Below are 26295 nucleotides of genomic sequence, written 5' to 3'. Positions count from 1 at the left end.
ATGTGAAACTTGTTTCAGGTATATGTGGATATAATTTCAGGTTAAACAGGGGCACTAGGTCTCAATGTAAAATGGATTCCTTGCTGTAATTTGCTGTTAGAAAAGATTGAGAAGTTACTACTCAAGAATATAAACCTCCCTAGCGCAGGGACTTTATTTTCTTTTCCTGCTGTATTCCCGGGGCCTAGAACAGTGCCTGCCACATGGTGAATGCTCAATAAACTTGTAGTACCAAAGAGTAAGTGTCCAATCTTCATCTCACATTAGCATATAGTATATGCTCAGTAAATAAATATTGAACAAATGAACAAAAGAAATGACAGATGCTTATTTCTTCTGGTTTTGGGCAGGTGCTCAATAAGTATTTGTTGGATAAATGAATGAATGAATAACCAATCTTCAGTCTTCCCCAGCACATAATAGACATTCAATAAAAAGTTTTGGAAACAAATGGAAGACTGAATCTCCATTTTCCCGTGCTATACTGTAGGTACTCAAGAGACATATTTTGGGGGGAAGATAATGAATAAATGACTGGCCCTCCACCATATCCAGCATGTATTAGGCCCTCAATAAATTGTTACTATATAAATGAATAAATGATCCTCACCTTCCTCTGACACACAGTAGGTACTGGATAAAGACTAAATAAATAACGATGATGATGATATGCCTTTGGCATACAACAGGCACTCAATAAACACTCATCGCATAAATGAGTAAATGACCCGCTGTCCACCTCCCCTAACACCACTGTAGACTCTCGATGAACGAATGACTTTTCATCTCCCCAGATTTCCAAAACTACCTACGGACACAAACAGGGAACACGACCACTATTAACATCATCATCTGCACGGTAGACTACCTCCTGCGGCTGCAGGTGAGGATGTGAGCCGTCAGGTGTGACCTGGTGGGGGACTGTGGGGCCCTGGTCGGCCCCAGCACCCCTTCACCCCCTGCTGCCCCACCCCGCACCCCAGGAGTCCATCAGCGACTTCTACTGGTACTACTCCGGCAAGGATGTCATTGAGGAGCAGGGCAAGAGGAACTTTTCCAAGGCCATGTCGGTCGCTAAGCAGGTGTTCAACAGCCTCACTGAGTACATCCAGGTACGGTCCGCCGGCTGGGGCGGGCAAGGCGGCCCCCCCGCACCCCGCAGCCCACCTGGATCTCACCGAAGCCCTCTGTCCCCGCCCCCCCCCCAGGGCCCCTGCACCGGGAACCAGCAGAGCCTGGCGCACAGCCGCCTCTGGGACGCCGTGGTGGGATTCCTGCACGTGTTTGCCCACATGATGATGAAGCTCGCTCAGGTGCGGGCCCCTCCGCTCTCCCTCCAGCTGTTTCGGGGCATCCCCCAAGTGGCCGGTTCCCGACTCACTTTCGCACCCAAGTCCTCGCGGCATGTTCCAGACCAGTTCCCTCGCGGTGGCCAAATCCATCCTTCCCTCTGGATTGGCTCTCTGCATGGCCCCGCCTCCTCCTCTGCCACCACCAATCGGCTGGCTTCCCGTCCACACTTCCATTGGTCCGATGTGTAGGCCCCGCCCCCTCCGGCCGGAGCCCCTCTATGATTGGTCGGTGTTCTTTTCTCCGGGAAGAGGCGCTCTCGGAATCCGACGCCCCGGGGGGTAGAAAGCGGGCCGCTTTCTAGACCAGGGGCTGGGGCTGAAGGAGTGTTCTGTTTCTTGATTCGGCCCGCGGCAGATGACGCCCATCTCGGGCATCCATGATGTAAGGTCCCTGTCGAGTCCTCCCATTTCTAGAATCCTGTGCTCCCCTTTCCCCAACCCCCGGCCCCTGTGCAGCCTGGTCGGTGTCTCGCCTTGTCCGTTTGCTCTGCTTCTGTCTGGTCTACACATCCAAGGCTGCACCGTCCACATCCTGAACGTCATAGGTGCCGCAGCTCCCCAGCAGATGGCGCTACCCTGCATACTGAACTCTAATTGCCCAGCAGGAAGCGTCTGGAGGAAGGAGGGAGCCTCTTTCTAGCTACTCAGAGCTGCCACCGGGGCTGGCAGGAATCCGGTCCGGTGTCCTCTGGGGTGCAACTTGGAATGCCACTCCGCAGTGTCAGTGCATTCGAAGTTGTGTCGGTGGTGTGACCTTAAAAGTCTAGAGAATATTGGTATTTTAGTGTAGAGTTTCCAATCCTGCAGTGTTAATTCGTTGGCCAAGGACTAGGGCTGGGGTGCGTGGGCGAAATCCAATGCAAAGTGGTGGCTTGAGGTGGGGGCGGGAGGGGAAGAATTTATCAGTTCACAGCAGAGATCCAGGCCCTAGAATGATGTCAGCACAAACGCCTGTCTTCTCTCTGGCTTCATTCTCAAGCAGGCTCTCATGCTGGCTGGAAAAATGGTGCCCCACGGGTCTGTGCACCCCACTAACAAATCCGGAGGGCAGAGAACCCCTCTTTTATGAGACTTCGGACCTGCGATTCTCAGAGTGGACTGTTGGGGTCACATGCTCACCCCTGAGCCAATCACCGTGGCCAGGGGAAAGAGCTCTGATTGGCCAGATCTGGTCATCTACCCCCTCCACCCCCAAACCAGGAAAGTGGGGTTAGCCCTGCATGTGTGATTGTCACGCGAAGCAGGGTGCTGGCTCGGGCATCACCTGCAGACACACACCACAGGCACCCACCCAGATTAGGATCTTGAGATTCTGGTATATTGGGATCTTAGGGTCAGAATGCCGAGTTTGGAGCTGTGTAAGAATTAGAATCAGCACCCCCAGAAGGAGCATCACTGGGGTAGAGGAGCTTTACATGCCCTTTGTCTGGTATCCTTCCCCCTTCTCCATTATATTAGGTAGAACCAGATGAAATGACCACTCGGTGGTCAAAAATGCTTGCATGTTGACAAGTTTTACGTAGATCAACCTAATACAAATAGGGAACGTGAGGCAGGTCTCTGACCATGTAGGAAGCTTCTGTAGGCCCTACATGAAGCACTGTGACAGGGGAGGCGGTGAGCCCCCACCTTCTCCCCAGGTTGTTTACTGAAAGCCACCTGGCCAAGTCCTTCAGTCTTTCTTCTGAACCCAGCATCCAGCTTTTTCCATTGCACATTCATTCAACAAACATGTGTCAAGCACCCACCACCCACGCTTCTGCTTTCCCAGCCCCCTCGTCTGCCAGCTCTTGCTCCCACATATCACTTGTTGAGCCCGCTTCCCCAAAGTGCCAACCCCACCCCCACAATCTTGTCTCTCTGCCCCTTCCCCTGCTTCCGAGGAACATGTCTGGACTCGGGTCCCCTCGGAGGTAAGAGGAGAGTAAGAAGGGGTCTCAGGTCCTGCAGGGTGGGTCGGGAGGGGTGGAAACAGCTGGAGGTGGGGGAGGCATCTCTACAGAGACCAGTCATCACATAACCGGGGTGTGGGGTCTCTAGGACTCCAGCCAGATCGAGCTGCTGAAGGAGCTGCTGGATCTACAGAAGGACATGGTGGTGATGCTGCTGTCACTACTAGAAGGTAAACACCCAGCAGGTGGGAGGCAGGGTAAAGACAAGCAGGGAATGGCCCTCAGACCCAGAAGACCCTAACCTTCAACTTCATCTGACATTGTGTCAGAGTCAAACGGGTTGGTGAAGGGGTCACAGTAACAAGCTCAGCAAAAATGTATTGAGCACTTACTATATGCCAGGCCCTGCCTGTATGTACCTTAGTTTATTGAATCCCAAGAGAAATCCTAATAAGGTGGGTGGCCCCGATGCTTTTTAAGGTTTATATACCTAATAGTTATTGATGTATTTATTTGTTCAGTGGGTCAGTTTTTGCTGCCTAATGAGTGTCCTCAAAGCTTAGTGATTTAAGTGATTTAAAACAGCCATAAGTTATTGCCAATTAATAAGACAATTTGGGGCACCTGAGTGGGTCAGTCGGTTAAGCATCCAGCTCTTGATTTCAGCTCAGGTCATGATCTCAGGGTTGTAGGACAGAACCCAGTGTGGGGCTCCACGCTCAGCGGGGAGAGTCCTGGAGAGTCTCTCTCTCTCTCTCTTCCCTTCTCCCACTGCCCCTCTCCCCCAAAATATATAAAGAAATATTTTAAAAAATAAAATAAAATCTATATAAATATATAAAATTGAAGGGTACAAAAAGAAGCTGGAGCCAGTTTGCTGTAGACTGGGGTGGGATCCCACTTTACCACAGTCTCCACTTCTCCCTGCTGTCTTTACTTTGGCCCTACCTGGCTCACCTCTGGACCTGCTTGGCTTCAGAGGACTAGCGGAAGGCTTGGGTGTGTGAGATCTGAGGTCATGCATCTCTGGCTTCAACCTCCTCACCCTCTTGCTGGCTCAGTAACCCTGAGCGTGTGACCTTCTCTGAGTCACAGCCTCTTCATCTGCACACACGGACAGTAACACCCCTCCCCTGCTAGAGTGAGGGCACAGCCCTGGGCACAGCCTCTGGGACCTGCTGGTAGCTTCTGGCAGTGTTATCTTTATTGATGCCCCCCCCCCCCAGCTCTCAGGGAGGTGGACCAGGTGGACCAGCCAGGTTCACACCTGATGCTGATGCAGGTCAGGAAACGAGCCGTGTCCTTGGAGGGGAGGCGTGGGAGCTGGCCAGGGAAGCTTCCACCAGCACAGTGGATCCTGGGGGCTCCCGAGCCGGAGAAGGAGGCAAACGAGGTGGGGCTCCAGAAAGGAGGCTTTGCCAGGCCACACTGACCAGGCCCCTGCCCACAGGGAACGTGGTGAATGGCATGATTGCCCGGCAGATGGTGGACATGCTCGTGGAATCCTCGTCCAACGTGGAGATGATCCTCAAGTTCTTCGACATGTTCCTAAAACTCAAGGACATCGTGGGCTCTGAGGCCTTCCAGGACTACGTCACTGATCCCCGTGGCCTCATCTCCAAGAAGGACTTCCAGAAGGTGAGTGCCGGAAGGCAAGGTGGGGTGCAGGCGGCAGTCCTGCCCTGCCTGGCTGCCTGCCTTGGGCAAGACTTCTCTGTGAGTCTCAGCTTCTTTACACGTAAAATGGGGATAACACCATCTTTGGGGTTGTCTTGAAGGTGAAATGCATTAACACAGGTGAGAACCTTTATTTCTATTATCATTATTCATAGTCATAGTATTATCATCGTTACAGATAACAGTTATTCAGCTGATAAACATTTGCTGGATTTCTCCTCTCTGCTGAGCCCTCTGCTGGTACCAGGGACATGGCAATGACCGAGACAGACACAGCCCTGACTTCATGGGGCTTATAGTCTAACGGGGGAGGCAGCTACTGATGACCACTATAGGTCAAATAATGAGGCTTTTAGGAGGGAAGTGCAGGAACCGGCTTTATGCAGGAGCCCCCTCATCTGCCTCTGTCAATCCTCCCAGCCCAGCTCTGCCCTCAGTCCCTACAGCACCCAGGGTGAGTCACTCATCTGCTCTGTGCCTCAGTTTACCCCTCTAAGAAGTGGGACTAGGATAGTAACATTAACTGTCTCCCAGGACTGCTGTGAGGCGGACAGTGTGTGGACAGTGCCTGGGACACAGGAGCACTCAAGACATGCTCCCTACTATCATTCCTGCCGGATCGCCCCCCTTACCATTTTGTTAACTGGTTTTTCTTTTTTAAAATAACTCATGGCCTATATAGAAGCTGCGAGAGCAATACATAGACTCTCTGATCACCTTTTCACCCAGATGGCCCAGATGTGCACTTTTTCCCACATTTGCTCTACCATGATTCTCCCTTTCCTCTTCAGTGTGTTTCTCCCGAGAACAAGTTCATTCCCTCCCGTAACCTCAGAACAACTATGTAAGTCAAGAGCTTAGCATCAGTATGACTCTGCTCTCTCCAGATCTTAATTGAGTTTCCACTCAGTGAAGACATTGTTTTCTCTGCTAAGGGACCCGATACAGGGTCAGGGACCACCTTTAGACACCATGTCTCTTTAGCCTCCTTCAATCCCGAGCCTTTCCTCGATCTGTCCTCCTCTTTCATGACTTTGACATTTTTGAAGAATAGAGACCAGTTTTCTCGAGGCGGTTTCAGACTGTGGGTTTGCCTGAGTTTTCCCCATGGCTCCATTCAGGTTGTACGTCTTTGGCAGGAGTATCACGGAAGTGATGTGTCCTCAGTGCGTCCTATCAGGTGGCATGCCGTGTTGGGTCTTCCATCGCTGTTGGCTTTAGCTTGGCTCGCTTGGTTCAGCTGGTGTTTTGCAGGGTCTCCGCTGCAGAGGTGCCATCATTCCCTTTAATATCCTGTAGGATGTGCTTCGAGACAATGTAAATATCCTGCTCCCCCTCTCGGGCATTGCCATGTCCCTGGTACCTGGGTGGCGTCCATTGGTGATTCTTCCTGAAACAATGAACACTGTGGTAGTTGACAGATGGTGGGATTCTTATTTTTTTCCTTTTTTATTCTTTTCTAATTTTTTAAAAGATTTTATTTATTTATTTATTTATTTATTTATTTATTTATTTGAGAGAGACAGAGAGAGAGTACAGGAGCCGGGGGGGGGGGGCGCAGAGGGAGAACTAGACTCCCTGCTGAGCAGGGAGCCTGGCATGGGGCTCAATCCCAGGACCCTGGCATCATGACCCGAGCTGAAGGCAGATTCTCAACTGACTGAGCCACCCAGGTACCCCTCTTTTTAACATTTTTTAGGGATTTTATTTATTTATTCATGAGAGACAGAGAGAGAGAGGCAGAGGGAGAAGCAGGCTCCATGCAGGGAGCCTGACATGGAACTTGATCCTGGGACTCCAGGATCATGCCCTGAGCCAAAAGCAGATGCTCAACCACTGAGCCACCCAGGCATCCCTCTTTTCTAATTTTTTAAACTTTTTTTTCTTTTTTAGAGAGAAAAGGAGGGGAGAAGGGTAGGGGGGAGAGAGAGAATCCTAAACAGACTCCATGCCCAGCACAGAGCCCAACATGGGGCTCCATCCCATGACCCTGAGATCATGACCTGAGCCAAAAACAAGAGTGCAATGCTTAACTGACTGAGCCACCCAGGTGCCCCAACAGGTGGTGGTTTCCCAACTTCACCATACCCTTTACCTTTATTAGGTACCATTTTGCTATATTTGTCCATCCATTTATTTTTATGTATGAATATAGACTCATGCCTTCTTATTTTTTTAAGCCTTCTTATTTTAATCTAGGAGTTGCAACTGCTGCTGCCCATTTAAGAAGTCATTTAAATAAGTTCAGGGTCTCCTGAGTTAAAAATAAGGTGTCCCCAACCTTCCAGGTGTCCCAAGAGCCTCCCTGTGTCTCTCCCTCTTCTCAGCCATGCCTTCTGAGGGCTGAGTACCTCTGCTCACTCCTTTCTCACCTCCCACCCCGTCCCTGACTCAGAGCTTGCTGGTTTGGAGTCTCTGTCACTCTCCTGAAACTACCCTGACCAAGGAGGTCAGTGACCTCTTCACCCCTGAACCCTCTCCTCTGTTGTCTTAATATCATTTGCCACTGTCTGTCATTTCCTCCCCTCTGCAATGTCTGCTTCCCTGGGTGTCTGTGTCATGCCCTCATGGGACCCCCCCACCTTCCCTGCCAGCCTCTCCTGGTCTCTTCATTGTTGCTGCTCCTGAGCCCCCCACCTGCCAGAAGAAGAGCTGATCTTGATCATGTTCTCACTCTGTGCCAGGTCCCATGTGCAAATAAATTAGGTCATGTAGTCCTTAACAGCAACCCTAAGTGGTAAGAACTATTTTTTATTCTCATTTATAGAAGTGGAAACTGAGGCACGGGGAGGTGAAGTGACATGCTCAGGGTCACACAGCTAATAAGTGACAAAGCTGGGATTAGAACTTGGACAGTAGGGGATCCCTGGGTGGCTCAGGGGTTTGGTGCCTGCCTTCAGCCCAAGGTGTAATCCTGGAGTCCCAGGATCAGTCCTACATCGGGCTCCCTACATGGAGCCTGCTTCTCCTCTGCCTGTGTCTCTGCCTCTCTCTCTCTCTCTCTCTCATGAATGAATAAATAAACTCTTAAAAAAAAAAAAAAAGAACTTGGACAGCCTGGCTCCAGATTCAACCATTGACCTAGTCCAATAAATTGTCGGTGAACATTACCTGGGTCCCAGACCCTGGCTGAAAGTCCCAGCCCTACTCTCGAGATTGGCAGGTTTAGGGAGAGAATCTCAGTCAGCTGGGGAGCCGAAAAGCAACACACAGGAACTAAAAGACACATAATTCATAATTTTTCAATGATTCTTCCCAGAAAGGGAAACTATCAACAAAATTAAAAGGCAATTTATGGAATGGGAGAAAATATTTGCAAACCACAGCTATGATAAGGGGCTAATATCTAGAACATGCAAGGAATACACAATAGCAAAAACCCAATAACCTAACTTTTATTTTTTTAAGATTTTATTTATTTATTCATGACAGACACACAGAGACATAGGCAGAGGGAGAAGCAGGCTCCCCAAGGGGAGGCTGATGTGGGACTCAATCCCAGGACCCAGGATCACAACCTGAGCCAAAGGGAGACACTCAACCATTGAGCCACCCACGTGCCCATAATCTAACTTTTAAATGAACAGAAGACCTGAATAGATATTTTTCAGGAGATGTACAAATGGCCAACAGGTACATGAAGAGGTGCTTGAGGGGCACCCGGGTGGCACAGTCGTTTAAGTGTCTGACTGTTGATATCAGATCAGGTCTCAATCTTAGGGTTGTGAGTTCGAGCCCCACATTGGGCTCCACACTGGGCATGGAGCCTTCTTAAAAAATAAATAAATAGGGGCACCTGGGTGGCTCAGTGGATGCCTTCAGCTCAGATCGTGATCCTGGAGTCCTGGGATCGAGTCCCACATCAGGCTCCCTGCAGGGAGCCTGCTTCTCCCTCTGCCTGTGTCTCTGCCTCTCTCTGTGTATCTCTCATGAATAAATAAATAAATAAAATCTTTTAAAAAAAAATAAATAAAGGGTGCCTCGACATCATTCATCATCAGGGAGATGCAAATCACACCCACAATGAGATACTACTGCACACCTGTCCTCACAGAGATAGACAAGAGATAACAAGTGTGGGCAAAGATCTAGAGAGAAAGGAACCCTTGTGCACCCTGGTGAGAATGTAAATTGGTGCAGCCACTAAGGAGAACAGTATGGAAGGATCCTCAAGAAATTAAAAATAGAACTGACAGGGATCCCTGGGTGGCGCAGCGGTTTGGCGCCTGCCTTTGGCCCAGGGCGTGATCCTGGAGACCCGGGATCGAGTCCCACATCGGGCTTCCGGTGCATGGAGCCTGCTTCTCCCTCTGCCTATGTCTCTCTGCCTCTCTCTCTCTCTGTGACTATCATGAATAAATAAATAAAATCTTTAAAAAAAAAAATAGAACTGACATAGGATCCAGTGGTGCCACTTCTAGGTATATATCCAGAGGAAACAAAACCATTATCTCAAAGAGATGTCTGTGCTCCCATATCATTACAGCATTATTGACCGTAGCCGGGGTATGGAAATAACCTATGAATGTGATATATAATAGAATATCATTCTGCCTTTGAAAAGACGGAAATCTTGTCTCTTGCAACAACACGGATGAACCGGGAGGGCATTATGCTAAGTGAAATAAGCCAGAAACAGAAAGACAAATACCGCACACCATCACTTACATGTGGAATCTTCAAAAAAAAAAAAAAGTCGAACTGGTAGAAACAGAGAATAGAAAAGTGAGTGGCGTGAAGGGCTCGGGGGTGGAGAGATAGGGTGAGGTTGGTAAATGCTGAGTTATAAGATGAATTGAAAAAATGAAATGGGTAGAGATCCCTCCCGACTGTTCAGAGCTTCACACATAACAAGATTTGATGTCACATGCACAACGGTTTGTAGCTCAATATCTCTGTTTCACAAAGTTACAATCTGTAACTTGAAAAGTGCTGTTTTATTTTGTAATAAATAATACAACCACATGATTTAAAAAGCAAAATGTAACAAGGTACGAAGTGCAGAGTCTCACTCCCACTGCTTTCTCAGCCTACTCCCCCTCCCTCCCCACTGCTGTGAGTAGCATTAATTTCCTTCGTATCCTTGCATCGTTTTGGGTTTTTTTTTTTTTCCTCCAGATTTTATTTTCCTCCTCTCTTGCATAACAGGCAGTGAACTACATACACTGGTCTATATCACTTAATATATTCTGGAGAGGGACAACTGGGTGGCTCAGTGGTTGAGTATCTGCCTTTGGCTCAGGTCATGATCCCGGGGTCTTGGGATCGAGTCCCACATTGGGCTCATCATAGGGAGCCTGCTTCTCCTTCTGCCTATGTCTCTGTCTCTCTGTGTCTCTCATGAATAAATAAATAAAATCTTTTAAAAAATAATATATTCTGGAGATCAGGGAGTGACCTCATTCTTTTTGTGCAGGTGCCCAGCTTTCCATTTTCAGTATATATTATGATTTCTTTGATGATTCCTTTCTGACAGACACTTGCTTCATTCCTAGTCTTTTGGTTTTACAACTCATGGATAGTTGTGCAAGTTGTGCATTGTACAGAGGTACAGTTTTTAGCACAGATATTGTAACTTTGTGCTGCAGATTTCCAGCAGGTGGGAGTAAGTGTGCTGAGGAAGGCTCCATTTGGACCACTAGCAATGCTGGCTACAACAAATACCCTTACACATATATCATTCTTTATGTGCAGTTTTATCTAAGAAGACACTTCCAAAAGAGGGATTTCTGGGTTAAAGAGCAAATGCATTTGTCGTTTGGAAAAATTCTGCCCTCTGTTTTTCCCTCTCATTAGCAGCATGTGAGAGTACCTGTTTCCCCACAGCCTCGCCACCAGACCGCACTGTCAAATATTTGGACCTTTGCCAATCTGATAGGTGAAAAACAATATTGCTGTGCAGCTTAAATTCACATTCCTCCTGGTATGGGTGCAGTGAAGCATCTTTTATGTTATTTCTTTCATATTACCTGTTCAGTGAACTGACCATGTCCTTGGCTTCTTTTTCTATTGGGCTGTTGGTATTTTTCTTCTTGACTTTTAAGAGCTCTTTATGTATTCGGATGATTATAACTTTGTTAGTGATAGGAGTTGCACCTAGGTTTCCTAGTTCATTTTTTGTCTTTTGACTTTGTTTATGGTGTTATAATATATTTTTGACTATGTGGAATACTTTGATTTTCATGTAGAAAGTCATTTAAAATATTTAATTTATTTTTAATGAAATAGGTAATACAAGAGTACATTCTTCTTGTAAAGAAACTCAGAACTTATCACTATGGTTGAGGTCACTTTTGGCCCCCACTCCCAATCCTGTTCTCATCCCACCTTTCCAAAGACTGCCACTGTCATCCACTTTGGTGTACATCTATCCAGATGTTTATTTCTTTTCTTTTTAAAAAATATGTTATTTAGGGGATCCCTGGGTGGCTCAGTGGTTTAGCGCCTGCCTTTGGCCCGGGGCACGATCCTGGAGTCCTGGGATTGAGTCCCGCATTGGGCTCCCGGCATGGAGCCTGCTTCTCCCTCCTCCTGTGTCTCTGCCTCTCTCTCTCTCTCTCTCTCTCTCTCTCTCTCTCCCCTAAATAAATAAATAAATAAATAACATCTTTTAAAAAAAAAGATGTTATTTATTCATGAGAGAGAGGCAGAGACACAGGCAGAGGGAGAAGCAGGGTCCCTCAGGGAGCCCGATGTGAGACTTGATCCCAGGACCCTGGGATCATGATCTGAGCTGAAGGCGGATGTTCAACCACTGAGCCACCCAGATGTCCCTCCAGATGTTTATTTCAGCATTTCTGTCCATAGATAGATCTGCATTTTGAAAATATAGCATTGTTTGGGGCACCTGGGTGGGGGTGATATATATATAGCATATAAACCATAAAAACAATGCTATATATATATTTTAAACAATGATATATATATATATCACCTATATATACATATGCCATACACATATATAGGGATATCTCTCTCTCTCTCTCTCTCTCTATATATATATATATATATATATATATATATATAGCATTGTTTTATGGTTTCCCCAAGTCCGTCATGGTAGACAGAGTTTACACTTTGCAAAGCATATCTTCATTAAAAAGTGCTTTGCAGATCCTAAAATATCTACTACAGTTTAGAAGCCCTCTTTGGTGGCTGAAGACACATTTCAGGCTATTCACTTATTCTTGGTCAGAGGATCTGAGGATCTCCCCTCTTTTTTTCAGACTGCAAATATTTTTGTATGTATCTTGAAAGGTCATCCATCTAAAATGTATAATTCAATGGCAGGGTTTTTTAGGCATATCCACAGAATTGTGCAACTATAACTACAATCTAATTTTAGAACATTTTAATCACCCCAAAAAAGAAACCCTGTGCCCTTCAGCAGTCACTTCCCATTTCCCCCATCCAGGGCCCTGGCAACTGCTAATCTACTTTCTGCCTCTATAGATTTGCCTATTCTGGACACTTTGTATAAATGGAATTGTCTAATAGATAATCTTCAAAAGGCTTTTCTTTTATAAGGAAAATTACTTTTCCTTTTGTAATAACAAATCACAATGTCATTATCACTCCTAACCAAAAAGGGAATAAAAACAAAACTGAAAGTATCCACAAGTTCTTTAAATCACCAAATATTTAGTCAATGTTCACATTTACAAATCTCAGATATTTCGCTTATAATTTAAAAAATATTTTCTCAGGGCATCTGGGTGGCTCAATTGGTTGAGAGTCTACTCTTGGTTTCAGCTCAGGTCATGGTCTCAGGGTAGTGAGATCGAGCCCTGAGCCAGACTCTGCCATGGGAATGGAGCCTGCTTAAGTTTCTCTCTCCCTCTCCCTCTTCCTCCCTGTTCCCCCCGACCCTACTCTCCAGTAAATAGGGGCACCTGGGTGGCTCAGTCTGTTAAGCAGTCAACTCTTGATTTCGACTCAGGTCATGATCTCAGGGTCCTGGGATGGAGCCCAATGTGAGTCTCCACACTCCATACTCCATGGAATATGCTTGTTCCTCTCTCTCTGCTCCTCCTCTGGCTCTCACTCTCTCTCAAGTAAATAAATGAATAAATATCTTTTTAAAAATAAATAAATCTTAAAAAATAAAAAATGTTTTCCGAACCAAGATCCAAACAGGGTCCACCCATTGCAATTGGCTGATATCTCTTCAAACCTCCTTGTATCAACTGCTTCCCCTCTAGCACTTTTCCTTTACTTTGTAGTTGATCTGCTGGAGACCCAGGTTTTTGGCTCCTATAGAGAAGCACTCTCTGATAGAAATACAATGTGAGCAGGGTGCCTGGAGGGCTCAGTTGGTAGAACCTACAGCCCTTGATCTCAGGATTCTGAGTTTCAGCCCCACCTTGGGGATAGAGTTTACTTTTAAAAAACTAGAAATGCAGGGGCACCTGGGTGGCTCAGTAGTTGAGCATCTGTCTTCGGCTCAGGTCATGATCCCGGGGTCCTGGGATTGAGTCCCACATCGGGCTCCCTGCAGGAGCCTGATTCTCCCTCTGCCTGTGTCTCTGCCTCTCTGTGTGTGTCTCTCATGAATAAATAAAATCTTTTTTAAAAAATAAATTAATTAAAAAACCTATTCAACATCTTACATTCTTTTTTTCATGCTAAGTCTTTGAAATCCAGGATGCAAATCTCAATTTGCTCCAGCCTCCATTCAAGGACTTAGCAGCTGCAAGTGGCCCTTGGCTCTCATTGGAAAGTGCCTGTCCTGTTTGTAGAGTTTCCCACAGTTTCTATCTGGCCTAGATAAACTTGTAGTGTCACTTAACGTGCTCCTTCTTCCCCTCTGTTTCCTGTAAACTGAGACTTAGAAGCCCATCAGATGCAGGTTGGTTTGTTTTGTCGGCACATCCTCTGTGGAGATGCATACATTCAACAGGAGGCAAATCTTTTCCTGTTATTTCGCCTTTGGTTTGGTCAGCAGCTACCCATGTTCAATACCCAGACACATTAGTGTACTAGAGATCACAAAATGACAATATTCTCTCCCTCTCTCTTTTTTATTTTTATTTTTAAATCTTTTTATAAGACTTTATTTATTCATGAGAAATGGAGAGAGAGAGAAGAGGCAGAGACACAGGCAGAGGGAGAAGCAGGCTCCAAGCAGGGAGCCCAACATGGGACTCGATCCTGGGTCTCCAGGATCACGCCCTGGACCAAAGGCGGCGCTACACCGCTGAGCCACCCAGGCTATCCCTCCCTCTCTCTTTTTAAAAAAAAATTCTCATTTCTAAGTGTTTGACCATTTACCAAGCATTGCATGGTTTTGTAAACACAAAGCTTCATAGGATTCCCAAATGCTTTACAAATATGTGTTTCACAACATGCTTTTTGGTTTCTTTATGGTTTATTAATTTTTTAAAAAGACTTAATTTATTTATTCATGAGAGACACAGAGAGAGAGAGAGAGAGAGAGAGAGAGAGAGGCAGAGACACAGGAAGAGGGAGAAGCAGGCTCCATGAAGAGAGTCCAATGTGGGACTCGATCCTGGGACTCGATCCTGGGACTCGAGGATCACTCCCTGAGCCAAAGGCAGACACTCAACTGCTGAGCCACCCAAGCAACCCATCTTTATGGTTTAAAAGGCAAATTCAGGATTTAAATTTTTTTAAAGATTTTATTTATTTATTCATGAGAGACACAGAGAGACAGAGACATAGGGAGAGGGAGAAGAAGGTTCCCCACAGGGAGCCCGATGCAGGACTCAATCTCCAGACCTGGGATCAGGCCCTGAGCTGAAGGCAGATGCTCCACCACTGAGCCACCCAAGTGCCTCAAGTTCAGGATTTTTAAAAGGACTTTTTAATTTTCAAAAATTATAATAAAGGGACAGACTCTTCTCTGATTTCAAGATGCTTAATTCACTTGATAAATGTGTCCTGAGCATCTACCATGTGTAACAGCAAGTAAAACAGAGTCCCCACCATCAGAGCAGACAGCCCAGTGGGGGGTGAAAATAACTAAAGAGGGCCTCCTGGCTCCGCTCAGTGGGTTAAGCATCCAACTCTTGATTTCAGCTTGGCCCATGATCAGGGTTGTGAGGTCCAGCCCCGCAGCTCTGGGCATAGAACCTGCTTAAGATTCTCTCTCTGCTCCTCCCCCTCCCGCTCTTTAAAAAATAAAAGAACTGAACAAAATAATTTCAGTTCTGAAAGGAATTTGCAGTCTGAAGGAAATAAGCAGGGTGGCATGCGAGAGAGCATGGGTAGAATAAGCCCAGTAAACTGGGTGGTTGGTGAAGGCCTTTGAGAAAAGGACATTGAAGCTGAGAGCTGAAATGTGCCACGTGGAGGTGGGGGAGGGTGTGGCATCCCAGACAAAGGGACAGCAAGTCTAAATGCTGAAAGGTGGGAACCAGAGGGACGGCAAGAGGGCCAGCATGACTGGTGAGGGCTGTTGATGGGGACAATGGGAGAGGTAAAGTGCAAGAGGGGAGGGAGGCAGCAGGCATGCAGTGCCAGGTTGACTGTGGGGAACACTCAAATTTTTAACCTGAATGAGATGGAGCCAAGGGACGATTCTGAGCAGGGAGGGGTTATGTCCTTAGATGTTTATAGGGTCCCCCTGGCCCTGTGTGGGGGAACAGACTGGGGGGGGGGGCCAAGGGGGACCAGGGACAACAGGGAAGAGGTTGCTATGAAAGTCCAGTGGGAAACAGCATGGGACAAAATCAGGGTGGGGCCAGAGAGGGGGCAGATGTGTGTGGGTTCTTGATCTGTGAAAGCAGAGCTGACAGATTTGCTGATGAATCAGGTGTGGGCGGTGAGATTAAAAAAGAGGAATCAAGGATGACTCAAAGGTTTTAGCTTAAGCAGCTGGGTGGGTAGCAATGCTATTCCTGAGATGGGTAAGACAGTGGGAGGAGAGGTTTTGAAATCAAAAGTTCAGTTTGAACCATTTCCAGTTTGGGGTATAGATCCACAAAAAAAAAAAAAAAAAAAAAAAAAAAAAAGTTGGGTAGGGGCTTCAGCTGTTAAGTGTCTTTATTTTGGGGAGAAGTTAGGGTGAGGTGTAAACTGGACAATCGTTGGTGTGGGATAATGTCCATAGAGCCTTTGGCCTCAATGATATCTCCATGGAGAGTGTATGTCTCAAGAAAGGGGTGCAGATTCCAGGCCTGGTGCACCCAACCATTAAAATTCTGGAATAAAGGAGGACTCCAGCATAGGGAACTGATAGCAGGCAGAGAACAAGGGGGAGTGGGCATATGGACGATGACAAAAAGAGAGCCGCAAATCACAAGAGCAGAGTCCAAGACTGAATGGAGGGGATGGAGTCCCAGGCTTCCCCCTAGGGAGAGGGTCTTTTAAGAAGGGGCAGTGTCACACTGCATCATAAGGGGAGGAGGCAGGTCGGTGCACTGAGGGTAGATGGTGAAGAGTTCCTGTGTGATTATGTCTCCACATTCTGTGGTTTCTAGAGCCCTTCATGATTTGCAAAGCATGTTACTCATTTAGAAAGCATTTTGCAAAGTTCTTGGCTACAAAGCACTTTTTCGAGCCAGAAGATTTCGCTTCTGTTCATACCTCAGAGCAGCATTTCACAAACTGCATGCTGCCATTCATCTGTGGGCCACAAAATTAATTAAGTCATGACCAGCATCCTTAAAAATAAAATAGACTAGAACACTGCAGAATGTGTTGCATAGTGAAAGTCAGAATTGTCTCATGAGCCCCCTTCTTTTGAGTCACACCATAAAATGCATTCTTACTGTGAGTGCAGTCAAAACATTTGAAAAACTGCTCAAGGGAACTTCTTGTAAAAAGTACATGGGAGAGCAATACAAGACTGTTCAATGAAAGTGTTGTCTGTAAAAAAAAAAAAACAACAACAACAACAAAAAACCCCCCCACAAAACCAAAAACTGGAAACAACCTAAATGTCCAGTATCAGAAAGATATATAGTGTTAGATCTATAAAAAATACTATACAGCAGTTAAAATAAATTCATTTGATATATATATCAACATGGATAGATATTGAAAACCTACAATCAAGTGAAAAAAGCAAGTTTCAAATTATATGATTATGATAGCAATTCTTTTAAAAAATGCACAGGATACTATGTATTTTTGTGACAAAAATGCCAGGATATAGGTAGTAGAAGTACTGACACAGGTTTGGAAGGATATTATCAACTCCAGGATCGTGGTTACTTTGGGAGAGGGTGGGGGTGGCCAGGAGGGGAACGGACCAAAAATACACAGAAGGCTCCAATCATACCTGCAATGTTTTAGCTCTTAAATATATAGCATTAAAAAAATGTATCAGCATGAGCATTTAAATCTGGGGTGATGAGCATATGGCTATTTCCAGTTGAAATTCAGAGCTCTCCCTGGTGTCAAGTGTCAATTATGTACTTGCTGGAAGAGGGTGGGGGTAGCACAAAAGGGCTTCGGGGAAGGTTTGGGGTGGGAAGTGACGTGTGTATCAGTCAGGGCCCTAGCCTCAAGGGCCTGGCCTGCAGAAGAGAGGAGTTACCTAACTTGGAGATAGAAGCAGCTGTGCGGGCAGGGCTGCAGGACTGACTTTGAGGGAGACACAGGACCACCTCAGGGAGGAAGTGAAGGAGAGAGATGCCACAGCTCCATTCTCTTCCTGTTCCCTGACCCCAACTGGATAGACCCTGCCTACACTCTCAGGGTCCCAGAGAGCCTGTGGGGCAGCCCATGGGTGCCATCAAGCAGGGAGGGTAGACAGCAGGCCTGCATGGCACACGGAGAGCCTAGGGGCAGCATTTCATTTTACATTTTTTTTATTTATTTATTTATTTATTTATTTACTTATTATTTATGACATACAGAGAGAGAGGCAGAGACATAGGCAGAGGGAGAAGCAGGCTCCATGCAGGGAGCCCGATGCGGGACTCGATCCCAGGACCCAGGATGGCGACCTGAGCCAAAGCCAACCACTGTGAAGCCCCCCTTTTGGGGATCCTTCACATGAAACCTCTCCCAGGAAACTGAATCTCTCTTGCCAGGAACAGTCCTATAGCTTGACTCCTGGGCTCTGTGCTGCCCTTTGGATATTCAAGTGATCACTAAGGTCATCTCTCAGACCACACACTCAGGCGTCCCGGGGACAGCATTTCTTTACCAATTACTACACAAGTGCTGAGTCTCCTCAGTTCACATCTTGCCATCTCTGAAAAAGGAATGTGTCTTACAGGAGATGGTGGCTCAGCTTTGTGGAAATACAGCCTCCTGGTATCTATTTTATTTTATTTTAGCCTCCTGGTATTTTAATTAGTGGGACAGCCCCATCTGTGCCAACCTTCCGGGTGTCGGCCTTGGGTGCTGCTTATGATTCTGGAATTTTCTGTCGTTATGAAAAGTCCACAACTGGGGCAGCCCCGGTGGCGCAGCGGTTTAGCGCCGCCTGCAGCCCAGGGCGTGATCCTGGAGACCCTGGATCGAGTCCCACATCGGGCTCCTGGTGCATGGAGCCTGCTTCTCCCTCTGCTTGTGTCTCTGCCTCTCATTCTCTCTCTGTGTCTCTATGAGTAAATAAATAAAATCTTAAAAAAAAAAAAAAGTCCACAACTGTTTCGAGAAGAACCCCCGTGACCTCTCCCGCTCACCCCGCCCGCCCCAGGCTATGGACAGCCAGAAGCAGTTCACAGGCCCAGAGATCCAGTTCCTGCTTTCCTGCTCCGAGGCCGATGAGAACGAGATGATCAACTGCGAGGAGTTCGCCAACCGCTTCCAGGAGCCCGCCCGCGACATCGGCTTCAACGTGGCGGTGCTGCTGACCAACCTGTCGGAGCACGTGCCGCACGACCCGCGCCTGCGCAACTTCCTGGAGCTGGCCGAGAGCATCCTGGAGTACTTCCGGCCCTACCTGGGCCGCATCGAGATCATGGGCGCCTCGCGCCGCATCGAGCGGATCTACTTCGAGATCTCGGAGACCAACCGCACCCAGTGGGAGATGCCCCAGGTGGGCGGGCCTGCGCACGTGCATGCTCGCCTCCCCCGCTTCGGCGCACGCTCCTCGCACGCCTGGGCCCCGCGTCGTGGGTGCCCGCTTTGTGCACCCGCTGTGCGGGCCCTGGGGGGGCCCTCGCTCCGCCCATGCAAGCCCAGGCCCGCCCCTTGCACACATGTTATGGGCCCTACTGTGCCCTTGCACGTCCCCGGGTCTCCCCACCTCTTGCAGATTTACCCTTCGCTCATGCAGCAGCATCGCTGTGCCCTCACTGGCTGCTTGAACACCATGCCTGCCACTTGCACACCCACTCTGGGAGCTCTAGCGTGTCCTTACAGTTCTGTTGCAACCACACCCACACCGTCACATACTGGAACACATTGGTTATACTTGGTTATACACCCCTTGCTCATCCGCCCAGCAGCTCCCGGTGTGCCCTCTCTTGGCTGTGGCCTACCCATGCCCTCTCTTCTGTACACTCACCTTGGGGGCTCCGGGGTGCCTTGCTATGCTGGCCTGCCCCTCACCAGTCAGCACATGGGCCTGCAAATGCTCTCTAAGGTCCTGGCACATGACATCCACTTCTTCGGGGTTCACTCGTGGGTGTACATCCCTTGTACACTCACCCTGAAGATACAGTCCTGGCACACCACATGGTTGTCCACCCCTCACTGATTCACTCCTCCCCCACATGCCCTCTCTGGCATGCCCATGATCACCTGTGCACACTTGGACCACCCTCCTGCTCACCCACAAGAGCACCTGAGTGTCGTTGGCGGCCAGGCCTACTCCTCAGCCTGATATGCGCTAACTCAGCCCATCTCATGCCCGCCCACTAATGTCTGAATGCCTCTTACACACTTGCTTGCCCCAAGAGTATGCTCATGTAGCGGTGGCAGGCCCCCAGCCCACCTCACACTTGGCTTGCTCATAGCTCCTATTCCCTATTCTCTGAGACTCTCAGGTGCCCCTCACACACTCAGCCTCTAGCCCTGACTCTGTTGCCCTGGTGGCCCTCCTGCTCACACACACTGCATGCCCCTTACACCCACACTTCCCATTTGTTCCTCACCTGCACATTCCTCCACATGCTCTTGCACACTGCTTCCCATCTCACACTTGTAGCCCATGAGGCTTACACTCCCATCACCTCTTCAACAACTGGGCTGCTCATGTCTCCTCGGTGACACCTGATTCAAGCACACTCGGGCTTATGTACCACACTGAACCCTGTCCTCATATTCTGGGTCTTACTGCACTGGCTCCTGAGTCCCCCTTGCACACTCATGCTTGCCTCACATGCACTGATGCTAGGAATCGTAGGCCCCTCCCACACTAACACTACTCTCTGGTTTGGGCCCCAGGCCCCCTGCATAGCTGCCCTGTGTGCCCATGTCCACCGTGTACACTTAAGCCCCACACGGCCACATATTTCCCAGATCCTTCTCTATTGCCACCCAATTCCTCCCTTAGTCCCTGGTGCCCTCTCACAAGGCTCTTGCACGTCAGCCCCCTCACATACTCCCAGGATCCCTCCAGACTTTGCACATTCCCCTGTGCCCCCTGGGGCCCGATTGCATACTCCCCACCATCACCATCCTGGCACTCAGGATGTCTCCCACGTCCCTTCATCTACAGGAAGCCCCAGCTCACCACCCGCCCTTCACCCTCTGGCTCCTGCCGTGGGAGCTCCACCCACCTCCTCCCGGTCCCCACCTCTCACGTGCTCCCCACATGCACGCTCTTTCTTAGTGTCCTTCCTCCAGACACCCGCCGCTGCCTGCTTGCCCCCTCCCATTCCCACTTTCTCCTTCTGGTCAAGTCCACGCATGCGGAGTGCACCTCCCCCGCTCTGCAGCCACGGAACAGCGCGCACTGTGTGGCATTTATTAGGCACCGGGCGCTGTTCTAATCCCTGGGCATCTATGAACCCATTGAATCCGCACACCAACCCTATAACTGAGGTCCCACTATTATCCCCCAGTTGTGGAGGGGGAAACGGAGGCCCCGAGGGTTACGTCTGAGTCACCCAGCGACTCCGTGGCAGCATCGGGGTTGGAACCCAGACGGGCTGGCTGGCTGCAGGGCCTTTGCCCTCCACGCTCCATCTCTCGAAGGAGCGAACAGCATCGATTCCGGAGCCAGCTTGCGGGGAATTCGAATCCCCGCCCCCCCGTCTGCCACCCCTGGGCCTCGGCCCCCCGGGGACGTGCCTTGCGAAGGCCCCCGTTTCCCCAGCTGCGAAATGGGGATCAGAGCCCGGCGCCCAGGAATGCTTGTGCACGCTCGCTCGGTGCGGGGCCCGCGGCCCGCGCTCACCCCGGTGCCCCGCCGCGCCGCGCGCAGGTGAAGGAGTCCAAGCGCCAGTTCATCTTCGACGTGGTGAACGAGGGCGGCGAGTCCGAGAAGATGGAGCTGTTCGTGAGCTTCTGCGAGGACACCATCTTCGAGATGCAGATCGCCGCGCAGATCTCCGAGCCCGAGGGCGAGCCCGAGGCGGACGACGACGACGGCGCGGCCGAGGCGGGCGTCGAGGGCGCCGAGGAGGGCGCGGCGGGGCCCGAGGGCGCGGCGGGGCCGGCGGCGGCGGGCGTGACGGCGCGCGCGGCGGCCGCGGCGGCCCGGGCCCTGCGCGGCCTCAGCTACCGGAGCCTGCGGCGGCGCGTGCGGCGGCTGCGGCGGCTGACGGCGCGCGAGGCGGCCGCGGCGGTGGCGGCGCTGCTCTGGGCGGCGGTGGCGCGCGCGGCGGGCGCGGGCGCGGGGGCGGCGGCGGGCGCGCTGCGCCTGCTCTGGGGCTCGCTCTTCGGCGGCGGCCTGGTGGAGGGCGCCAAGAAGGTGACGGTGACCGAGCTCCTGGCCGGCATGCCCGACCCCACGGGCGACGAGGTGCACGGCGAGCAGCCGGCGGGGCCCGGCGGCGACGCGGACGGCGAGGGCGCGGGCGAGGGCGCGGACGGCGAGGCCGAGGGCGCGGGCGACGAGGAGGCGGCGGCGCACGAGGCCGGCCCCGGAGGCCCCGACGGGGCGGTGGCGGTGGCCGAGGGCGGCCCGTTCCGGCCCGAGGGGGCGGGCGGCCTCGGGGACATGGGCGACACGACGCCGGCGGAGCCGCCCACGCCCGAGGGCTCCCCCATCATCAAGAGGAAGCTGGGGGTGAGCGGCCCCCGGGGCGGGGCGGGGGGACGGGGGCTCGGAGACCGGGGGCGTAGGAGGGAGGACGGGAGCTCCGACGGGGAGGGAGGCCCAGACGGAGAGCCTGAGACATAGGCCCGCAGAGACAACCCAGAGACACAGACAGGGACCGGCGGTGGGGAGCCGCGGAGCAGTGCACCCCGAGATGGAGCCCCGCCAGCGGCGGTGAAACAGGGAGTATTGCTGGGAGAGAGAGGTAAAGAGAGAGGAGAGACCCCGAAACCAAACTAGACGGGGAAACGGGGCCAGCACGGAGAACAGCCCGGGATGGAGTCAGGGAGCTGGGGGAGCCCCCCTCACAGAGGCACATGTTGTGGGGAATCAGTAGCCCACCTCCTCCGGCCCTCCGTGCCCCTGGGGGTGCCCCGGGGTGTCAAGGCGACGGGAAGCCCCGGGGAACAAGAGCTGCATTGGAATCCGCCTGCCCCTGCACAGGGCTTTGGCAAGGCGCTCCACCTTTCCGAGCCTCAGTTTCCCCTCTGTGAAACGAGTCTTATAATCCCTCTTCTGATGGGAGGAGAGGAAAACGCAGGGGGAAATGACCAGGAAGGGACCCCGAGAGAGAGACAGGCAGATCAGCTCTGAGAGGCGCTGGGAGTGGGGGCTCCCCCCTGACGCTTGCCCTGCTGCCAGGTGGATGGAGAGGAAGAGGAGCTGCCCCCGGAGCCGGAGCCCGAGCCGGAGCCCGAGCCCGAGAAAGCTGAGTGAGTAGCCTTGGAGTCCAAGGGGCCCGGCCCCTCTCATTGCCTCCCTCCTGGACTGGGAGCCTCTTGAGGTCACCTGTGCCCTCAGCGTCACCCAGACGGGGACGGGGCCCAGAGGATGGGCTCTGTCAAAGGGAGAGGAGAAATGAAGGCTCCTCTCTTACCCCCAAGCCCTCCTGGGGGCTGTTCCTCTGCCCGGAATGCTTTCTCCGATGTTCATCTCAGTCTTCCTCTTTCCTGTTTTGGCTCACTGTCTCCTTCTCCAGGAAGCTTACCTTCACACACACACACACACACACACACACACACACACACCAGCCACCAAGTCGAAGAGGTGTTTCTGGGCCCTCACACACCCCTGAGCTTCCCCCATCCCAGCCCGGACCTCTCTGGGCTGTGCTGCCTGGTGACCATTGGACTGAGCCCCATGAAGGCAGTGACTCCTCACCATGTTCCCGACACCATCTAGACCTGGGCCAAGGATGGGGTAGGCCCCCGGCATATAGCTCTGAGTGATTGAAGGGATTGCCCCGGGCACCTCCTCATTTTCCATGTCTTGCCCTGCAGTGCTGAGAATGGGGAGAAGGAAGAAGTCCCCGAGCCCCCACCAGAGCCCCCCAAGAAGACAGCACCTCCTCCACCCCCTCCAAAGAAGGAGGAGGCTGGAGGCGCAGGCTTGGAATTCTGGGGAGAACTGGAAGTGCAGAGGGTGAAGTTCTTGGTGAGGACCAAGCAAGGGCTTGCTGACACTTCCTGTCCCAGGGAGACCCCTCGGGGCACTCACACCACCTCTTCTCTGCACCCTCCGTGTGAGCTCACCCATGCCAGGCTAATCTCTCAGGCCTGAGGGCAGAGATGTCCCCAGACGGAGTCAGGACCTGGTCACAGGGCAGCATTTTGGGTGGTCCCCCGCTTGGCTCCTCAGCCTCTCCTGCTCAAGACCCTTATTCCAGCCTCCATACCTTTGCTCACTTGGGGCCACCTGCCCAGGCTTCCCACCCCCATCCACTCTCCAGTGCTAAACCCAGCCGAGGCCTGTCTCTTGGCTCTCTCAGCCTTTGGGTCAGAGCCACCACACCAGTCCCAGCCCCTCCTGTTCGAGCTTGAGGGGAGAACTCCTCTCCTCATCCAAGCCAGGAAGAAGGGAGGGAGTTTAGGGTTCAGGGCTCCACCTGTCCTGCCTCCTGTCCAGGCCCAGCCTGACATGAGGGGCTGAAGGAAACATGTTGGGAGGAAGGTGGTCCAGCGAGGACGCGTGGGAAGAACGAGGGGCAGGGAGAGCGCTGGAGAGAGAGAGAGGGAGCGAGAGATGGAAGTAGGTGTCCTCTGCCTGGGGTACCGCGGACGGGGCAGCCTCACACAGGAAGCAGCATAGCAGGGTGGTCGGGAGCGCGGACTCTGGAGGTTGAGTGGCTGGCCTCAAACCTCTGGTCTCCCACTTCTTGGCTGTGTGGCCTTGAGCAAGGCCTCTCACCTCCCTGAGCCGTGGTGTTCTCATCTGTAAAATGAGCATATGGACCGTGCCCGCTTCATAGGGATGCGGTGAGAGCCACACAAGTTCGTAGATCTTGGTATACAGTAAGCACTCAATAACCACGAGGTTGTGGGACCAGATTGTGGACTGTCGGGTGGACGATGGGGTGAATTCCCCAGGGAAGAAGGTGGACTGTGAGTTCTTTCTCTTTCTCTCCTCATCTTAGAACTACCTCTCTCGGAACTTCTACACCCTGCGATTCCTTGCCCTCTTCTTGGCATTTGCCATCAACTTCATCCTGCTGTTTTATAAGGTGCTGGTCACCAGGGGCCAGGAGGATCCGGCGCTTATCCGGGCTGGGGGAGGGGCAGCTCACCCCCTACCAGGTTCTCCGGGCCCTCACAGTTGGACAGGGCGTTGGATTAGGGGTTCCTAGGGAGGATACTGGCTGGACACCTGGATCTTGGGGCCCCCAAAGGAGTCTGTGTGGGTATCTGGGTGCATCTGGGGCGGATGCCTGCCTGGGTGCAGGAGTTACAGCAGGGAACCAGTTCAGGCTTCCATGCCCAGCTCTGCCACTCGCCAGCCCTGTGTCCCTGGGTGCAGGCCTTCGCCCCCCCCCGCACCCCCCCCCCCCGCAACACACACTGAGTCAATTAAGCATATTTGCTTTCGCATAAGCTAACATTTGTAGGGAGGAGGAAAACGGGCAGCTCATGGAATGGAAGGAAAGGGCTAAGAACCAAGCCTCCTGAAAGACACAGTGCCCCGTGCGGTCTTGCCAGAGATCTAGATACCAGGACAGAGAAGCAGTTCAGGGGCTTCTGTGGGGTCGAATCCTGGCTCTAACACCCACTGGCTGTATGATATTAGGCAAGGGACTTAACCTCACCATGCCTCAATTTCCTCATCTGCAAAATGGGACAATGACAGTGTCTACCCCGGAGAGCTGTAGGAATTAAAAGAGGAGCAGCATGTGTAAAGCACTTAGGACAGTACTTGGCATATGGAAAGTGCTGTGGAAGTGTTAGCTGTGATGAATTTTAGGATTCACGTTAATAGTGGTGGTCAGTCTCTTTAAGGCTCCAGTGTCCAGTTGAATCAGCTGGAACTTAGTAATCCCATCAGTTCAATAGTCAAATTCCCAGGTCAGAGCCTGATTGGCTAGCTAGGGTTCCAGGCCCACCCTTCATCTTGATTGACAGTCTCATTGAGATTGTATCTGACAGGGGCCCCCAGACCAACCTCAGGTGTGGAGGCTATTAATTTTGATCGTGGGTTCCGGGTGAGACAGACCAGGGGCCAGGACGCCAGGGTCCCCATCCTGACCCACCTCTGCCCCCCTGCAGGTCTCAGACTCTCCACCAGGGGAGGACGACATGGAGGGCTCAGCAGCTGGGGACCTGTCAGGTGCAGGGTCTGGTGGCGGCTCAGGCTGGGGCTCGGGGGCCGGCGAGGAAGCAGAGGGCGACGAGGATGAGAACATGGTCTACTACTTCCTGGAGGAGAGCACGGGCTACATGGAGCCCGCCCTGCGTTGCTTGAGTCTCCTCCATACCCTGGTGGCCTTTCTTTGCATCATCGGCTACAACTGCCTCAAGGTGGGTCATGACCATGGTTCTGGGGCAGGGGCTGGGTGGGTGGGGTCTCCTCTGGTGGTTGGGACAGGGGACCTGGAGCCAGAGTCAGGGCCAGGGATCTGGGTACAGGACTGGGGTCTTCAGCAAGGACAGCGTTCAAACTGGGAACGAATGGGGGTCACAGTGGAGGAGCCAGGTCTTGTGACTATGGTAATTTGTGGATCAAGAGGCCAAATCTGTCATTGCAAATATTACTTTCTGTATGCTGATCAGTTGGTGAATGGAGGCCCGTGGGTGTCTGTGGGGTCTCAGACATAACATGGGTGCTAACAGGGGGGAAGTGGATTCTGACACAACGATGCCTGAGGTTTGTGATGCCCCCGAGAGCTTCAGTTTGGGGTCCATGGGGTCTATTTCAGCAAATCTTTTTTTTAAAGATTTTACTCATTTAATAGAGAGACACCACAAGCAGGGGGAGG

At 51.2% G+C, this 26295-nt stretch overlaps 1 protein-coding gene across 1 annotated transcript in view; it reads left to right on the top strand.

Moving 5' to 3' along the window:
- RYR1 (ryanodine receptor 1) overlaps positions 1 to 26295 on the top strand; it is a 117428-nt gene that overhangs the window by 81729 nt on the left and 9404 nt on the right. The window contains exons 84-94 of the mRNA XM_077852935.1: positions 795 to 883; positions 984 to 1112; positions 1209 to 1313; positions 3393 to 3474; positions 4695 to 4882; positions 18537 to 18878; positions 21213 to 22019; positions 22692 to 22762; positions 23330 to 23483; positions 24463 to 24549; positions 25586 to 25837. Coding sequence (XP_077709061.1) covers positions 795 to 883; positions 984 to 1112; positions 1209 to 1313; positions 3393 to 3474; positions 4695 to 4882; positions 18537 to 18878; positions 21213 to 22019; positions 22692 to 22762; positions 23330 to 23483; positions 24463 to 24549; positions 25586 to 25837 — 2306 coding nt within the window. The remainder of the gene's footprint in view (positions 1 to 794; positions 884 to 983; positions 1113 to 1208; positions 1314 to 3392; positions 3475 to 4694; positions 4883 to 18536; positions 18879 to 21212; positions 22020 to 22691; positions 22763 to 23329; positions 23484 to 24462; positions 24550 to 25585; positions 25838 to 26295) is intronic.

The sequence above is a fragment of the Canis aureus genome, chromosome 1, assembly GCF_053574225.1.
Source record: "Canis aureus isolate CA01 chromosome 1, VMU_Caureus_v.1.0, whole genome shotgun sequence".
Lineage (NCBI taxonomy): Eukaryota > Metazoa > Chordata > Mammalia > Carnivora > Canidae > Canis > Canis aureus.
This window is presented reverse-complemented; position numbering and strand designations above follow the sequence as displayed.